Consider the following 6000-nt stretch of genomic DNA (forward strand, 5'->3'; position numbering starts at 1 on the left):
GGGGAGGCCTCAGGAAACTTACAATCATGGCTGAAGGGGAAGGGGAAACAGGCACATCTTACGTGCATGGAGGAGGAGGAAGAGAGTGAAGGGGAGGTGCTACACACTATTAAGCAACCAGATCTCATAAGAACTCACTATCACTAGAATAGCAAGGCAGAAATTGCCTTCATGATTCAATCACTTCCCACCAGGCTCCTCCTTCCAACACTGGGGATTAGAATTCAACATGAGATTTGGGCAGGGACACAAATCCAGACCATATCAGATGGGGACTTCATGTTACTTTGGAAAATCCATTGCTACTTAATATAGAACCCATGAACCATTAATAAACCTAAAATCAGTTAATACATAATCTTGTGCTAAATCAAGAACTGCTTCATACTTCAGGATAGATAGGAACAGATGACAAGCAAAATTGAGAAAAAAGTTAAAAAGCTATTAATTTAAATGTTTATGCAAATTGTGAAAAGACAGTCGCTACTTTATTTTAAAGGCAGGATACCTTAGTTCAGCCCACAGACCACCCCGTCATAAAACTGTGCCATAATGAAAGATGTTAGCAATTTTCTAATGTCTTAGCATCCAAACATTGTCTCCCAGACTGCCTCTTGCCACTTACTAGCCATGGCTCAAAACTCTTTTTCTGACAGTGTTCCTTTGTGGCTCTGAAAATGGGATTTTTATAATTTCACATCCTTATGTACTCTATAGTACTGGCACCCAGGCCTTGTCCAATACCATCCTTGATAAATGTAGTGAGCATTATGAAAGAAACCATCTATCTGGATGCTTTCAGTATCCAACCAACTACAGAGTCTCATATGGATAAAATCTTTTGTGAGCAAGATTCCCAGGTGATAAGGGTGAAATGCAGTAGTGAAAACCAGCCAGAGGGTGACACGGTGAAAACACATCCCACCACCACAAGAACTGAAATGCTTTTTAAAGCATTATTGTAAGGTGGATTTAGCTGTTAAAGATATGTGTTCTGCCATGGTAAGTATTATAATAACCGAGTTATACTCACAGGTCTGATGTGGACTCTGCTGAGGAGAGATTGCTTCTTCTAAGTGAGATATGTCAAGAGAGGAGAATGTATATTTGATAGTATTGACTTCACATAGAATTCTCCTTTGTGGACAAGAATTCCCAAGACTCAGAACACAATGTAGGCAGGGGGTGGACATAGTGTATTAGACCATTTTCACGCTGCTGATACAGGCATACCCAAGACTGGGTAATTTTTAAAGAAAAAGGTTTAATGGATTCACAGTTCCACATGGCTGGGGAGGCCTTCCAATCACGGCAGAAGGTGAAAGGCACATCTTACATGGTGGCAGGCAAAGAGAAAATGAGAGCCAAGCAAAAGGGGAAACCCCTTATAAAATAACCAGATCTTGTGAGACTTATTAACTACCACGAGAACAGTATGGGGAAAACCACACCCCATGATTCACTTATCTCTCAACGGGTCCCTCCTGCAACATATGGAAATTATGGGAGCTACAATTCAAGATGAAATTTGGGTAGGGACACAGCTAAACCATATCACATAGTTTCTTAGACATTGTTTCATGTTCTAGATGGAGGGAACTGCAGTCCAAAGCAATTTTGTACAAAACTAAATTTAACATAAAAACTTCCTGTGTATAAAATGAATAAACAGCAGCAAAGTACATATTAAGGTATATTCTCTCAGACCTGCACCAATACGTAGCCATAAACTAAATGAAAATAAAATTTTAAAATTCATTCCTCAATCTCCATCCACATTTCAAGTATTCAGTAATCACATATGTCTCGTGGCTACCATATTAGATAGTTATAGATAGAACATTTCCATGATCACAGAACGTTCCATTGGGCAGCCCTAGTTAGAGCAAGCATGGCTTGTTTTATAATTTTCAGAATAATTCTGGTGAAAAGCTGTTTTATACTATGCTATACTCAACAAAGAAAAAGGATATTTACCCAATCTTAAGACCTTTTTACCTAAAACATGACATCCTTTTCTGCTTTACATATTACTTTTGCAGCTCATGGCTCATAGGAAAAGCCAATGTTGAGTTAACCTGCTGCTATCCATTTTAGCTGCAGAGTGGGCTGTGCAGGTTCTGAGCTTTCCCCATTTGATAGTCAAAGACCCCAAGGTCACCCACCCTTTCTAGGTCTCTGCACAGTCTCCAGTGTGGAAAGTTGTGGGAAAGGAAGGAGCAGGTTCTAGGTCTTCAGGATTTTCTGCATCTTAAAGCAGCTCCTCTCCCTTATACTCTTAGGGAGCAGGAGGGCCTAGCTTTCGGATCATCCTCGTAGCCTCAGAAATAATTATTCAAGAAATAACATTTCTCACATAAAGGATAAATGCTTGAGGGGACGGATACCCCATCTTCCATGATGTTATTACACATTGCATGTCTGTATCAAAACATCTCGTGCCTCATAAATATATCCATCTACTGTATACCCACAAAAATTTAAAATTAAAAAAAAAACATGCTCTGAGGTAACTGGTACTCCCGTGAAGGACCAGCTAAGTTATATTTTCTTCCACAGCATAAAGACTAAAAAAGAATATGTTGGAAACCAACTAGGGCAGAGACACAAAGCCTGAGTAGAGTTCAGTGTAAAGGAGAAACCCCATCCCTCAGGCAAAAGCTTCAGGTGTGGAACATGCTAAGCACAAGACTCAACCTCTGGAAAAACAGCTCACCTTTACTGAGGCCCCAGCTCACAGCTTTATACTTTTCGCCTTATTTTGAAAACGAGGCCATCTCATAGGATAGAGACAGCGATACGGATGGTACTTGCGGGTTTGTCCTTAAGTCTGTCCTTAAGCTACCAGAGGTGGTTCTAGATCCTGGCCACACAGGTTCTGGAACATTGTGTTGGGGCTCTAGAATGTATGTTTATTGAACAACTTAATGTTCATCAGAAAAACTCAAAATTTTCCTTTGAAAATTAGATTCTACAATAGATGGCTGTGGCCTTAATAACTATCTTCACAAATCATGTTTTTAGGCCATTAAAAAATGGTAAGCTATCTTCAATATAAGTTAGAAAGGGAATTCAAGCACAAGACAAATTCAAAAATCTGTCTTATATTTGTTCACAAACACAAGCCCGTAGAGTTTAATTTAACCCAACAGCTAGTGAACTTCTATATATATGTGTGTGTGTGTGTATACACACAGATGATCGATACAGTTGGTCGATAGATATAGAAAGTTCTAAATTACCAGGACGCTTGCAATTTCAGGCAAGTTTTTCTTCCAAAGAGATAAATGTTATTTTTTCATACCACCTGCTACAGAGGGCTAGCTAGCTGGATAAGAGCTCATTTCCTTCTATTGAGACCGCATTTCTGAGAATGGGTTGCATCTTTGTAAATGAGCTGCTTTATTCTCACGACATTCCTAATCGCATGCCTAATTATCTAAGCCAAGAAAACCTCTGAAGTTGACTGAATTGCTTTATTCTGTAGCCAGTTTACCACCTGCTGCTGTGTTCCGAGTTCCAGTAAAATCACCTTGTCTAAATAAGCGTATCATCAAGGATGCCTCTTTTCAGGGACTGGATACAATGGCTACAATAAGTTTCTCAGGCAGCCAGCTCTTCCTGTATAACTACTACACTTTTATTCAGTTCTTATTTGAAAATTGGGTTTTAAAAAATTATAATTATTCCCCTGGGCACATGACAAGTGTTTTTTGGAAAGGCAACTGCATCTATTGCCTAGCCCACTGCCCTGGCTGTTCCCCAGTGGGATCACCCTCTCCAAAGAGCAGCGAGGGCTTAAAAGCATTTTTAAGCAGATATTATTAGTAGTGGAGTCTCTCTTTGAAACAAAAAAAAAGAAAAGAAAAAAATTTCTTGTTAGTTTTCTGAAAGAGAAAAAGCCAAGCCCTCTGCTTAGCTGGGCCAACTGAATAGCCCACATACTGCAGTGATCTCTCACATAGTCCAGGAACACCACTGCTGACACAGAGGAACACAAGGGCCCCTGTTACCTTGTGCCTCATTTAATGTGCTACCCGTAACATGCTATGCATGCCTCTCGAATACTTTTAAACTCTGAACTGAGATTCATTTATTTCTATTTCCACCTACACCAGATAACTTATAATAGCAAAATGAAGGGAAGAAAATGTGTTCACTGGAACTGGCTGTCAAGTCTCTCTGATGGGAGCTGAGGAGCTGTGTGTGTCTCCGCAGGCATGGAGACTGGCCAGAACCAAAGATCCTGTGGCATCAAGCCCCGGAGGCTGAGGCAGGAGAATCACTTGAACCCAGGAGTTGGAGGTTGCAGTGAGCCGAGATTGCACCATTGCCCTCCAGCCTGGGCAACAAGAGTGAAGCTCCATCTCCAAAATAAAACAAAACGAAACAAAAATAAATTTATTTTATCACATTTCTGGGGGCTAGCCATTCAATTAATTTTATTGAGCCAAAATCAAGGTGTAGAGCAGGCTGTGCTGTTCCTGCAGGCTCCAGGGTAGCACCTGTTCCTTACCTTTTACAGCTGTTCCTTGCCTTGTACAGCTTTTGGTGGCTGCCAGCATTTCATGGTTTGAGGCCATGTTACTCCAATCTTCGTGTCTGTCTTCACGTTGCCTTTGGTGTGTATCAAATCTCCCTCTGCCTTTCTCTTATAAGGACACTCATGACTGGGTTTAGAGAATCCCCATACGATCCAGGACTATCCACATATAACAGGATCCTTAATTTAATCACACTTGCAAAGACCCTTCCTTAGAAGGTAACATTTCTAGGTTCCAGGGATTACGACCTTGTTCTGTTAGATGGCCATCATTCAACCTATTACAGTGGTATTTGGTGATACACCATCTCAGGTGTATCCATGAACACAGAAACAGTGGGAGACATGGACAATGTGGAGGCCACTCACAGACCAGGAGCCTGGAAACCAAGTCTCCTACTCCTAGCCCCTGTTGTTCCCCACTGCCTGCCCCTCCACCCACATTGCATTAACAGTGCACTTGAAAGAAAATAAAACTAGGTCATCAGCCCTCCAAGGCCCTATGTACCCTCCCCCACCATCCCCAGATCCTTATTTTTAAACAGAAAGAAAAAATCCTTAATACTCCAAAGAAACCCAAATCCAGACAGCTTTAACAGAAAAGTGTTTGCCTGCCTTTTCTGGCAGTTTTGTAATTTCAATACATATTAAAACATAGGTGCTAAGACACAGGAGCAAGAATATCTGTGGTAATTCCCAGGCAGATGAGCAATAGCATCTTACAAGTGTAAAGTACTATTCACTTTCATGCTTCTTGAAGGTCTTTTAGAAAAATTTAACATCCTGAATTAAAAATTGCTCATAGAGGCTGTCAGAATGAGTGGCATCAAGAGAGGAAACAAGCAACAGGAAAACATCCTTCAGTTTCACGAAAAATGAATGAACCACTAAGTTTAACAATGCAGATTGATTTTTCTTATAGGCTCTTCTAGGCCTTTTTGATGGATCTAGTCCCTCAGTGGATTTGAATAATCCAAGGGGAAGAGCAGCAATCCAGAGCAGACGGTTCTAGAGCTCCCGGTACTTGCTGGCACAACCTGACTGCCCCTTGACATTTGTGGACAGGGCTCTGGGTTCACCTCTGACCCACTATGTCTGTCCTGCCACTGAGCTGGCAGGCATTTCTGTGGGTGAAGAAAAAACAGAGAGGTGGCAAGAGCCGGCCTTTTATACCACTTCCGATGTTCCTTCCATATTGCTGGGGATTTTTCAAATGTTCATTTCAACTCTAAATGTTTAGTGAGGGACTCGGTTGCTGCCACCTCCTGGCTTTCAGGACAGGCAAAGAAGTGACACAGATCTCGGGGCACATAACATGAGGGCAGCTTTGCACAAACATGTCCTAGTCGATCAGTTACTTGATAGTGATTAAAAACCAATTCTGTCATGGGGAATTATTATTGGTTTTGCAAAGTTCTCAAAAACATCATCTTCAGTCTCCAACTCCCACTCCACCC

At 41.2% G+C, this 6000-nt stretch overlaps 1 protein-coding gene across 1 annotated transcript in view; it reads left to right on the top strand.

The window, feature by feature from the left end:
* Positions 1-5570, top strand: part of TPGS2 (tubulin polyglutamylase complex subunit 2) — a 43696-nt gene extending 38126 nt beyond the window's left edge. The window contains exon 7 of the mRNA XM_021670034.2: positions 5466-5570. Within this exon, the coding sequence (XP_021525709.2) occupies positions 5466-5555 (90 nt within the window). The 3' untranslated portion in view covers positions 5556-5570. The remainder of the gene's footprint in view (positions 1-5465) is intronic.
* Positions 5571-6000: the final 430 nt, after the last annotated feature.

Source organism: Aotus nancymaae, unplaced genomic scaffold, assembly GCF_030222135.1.
Source record: "Aotus nancymaae isolate 86718 unplaced genomic scaffold, 86718_ANA_hifiasm-v0.15.2.pri h1tg000020l, whole genome shotgun sequence".
Taxonomy (NCBI): domain Eukaryota; kingdom Metazoa; phylum Chordata; class Mammalia; order Primates; family Aotidae; genus Aotus; species Aotus nancymaae.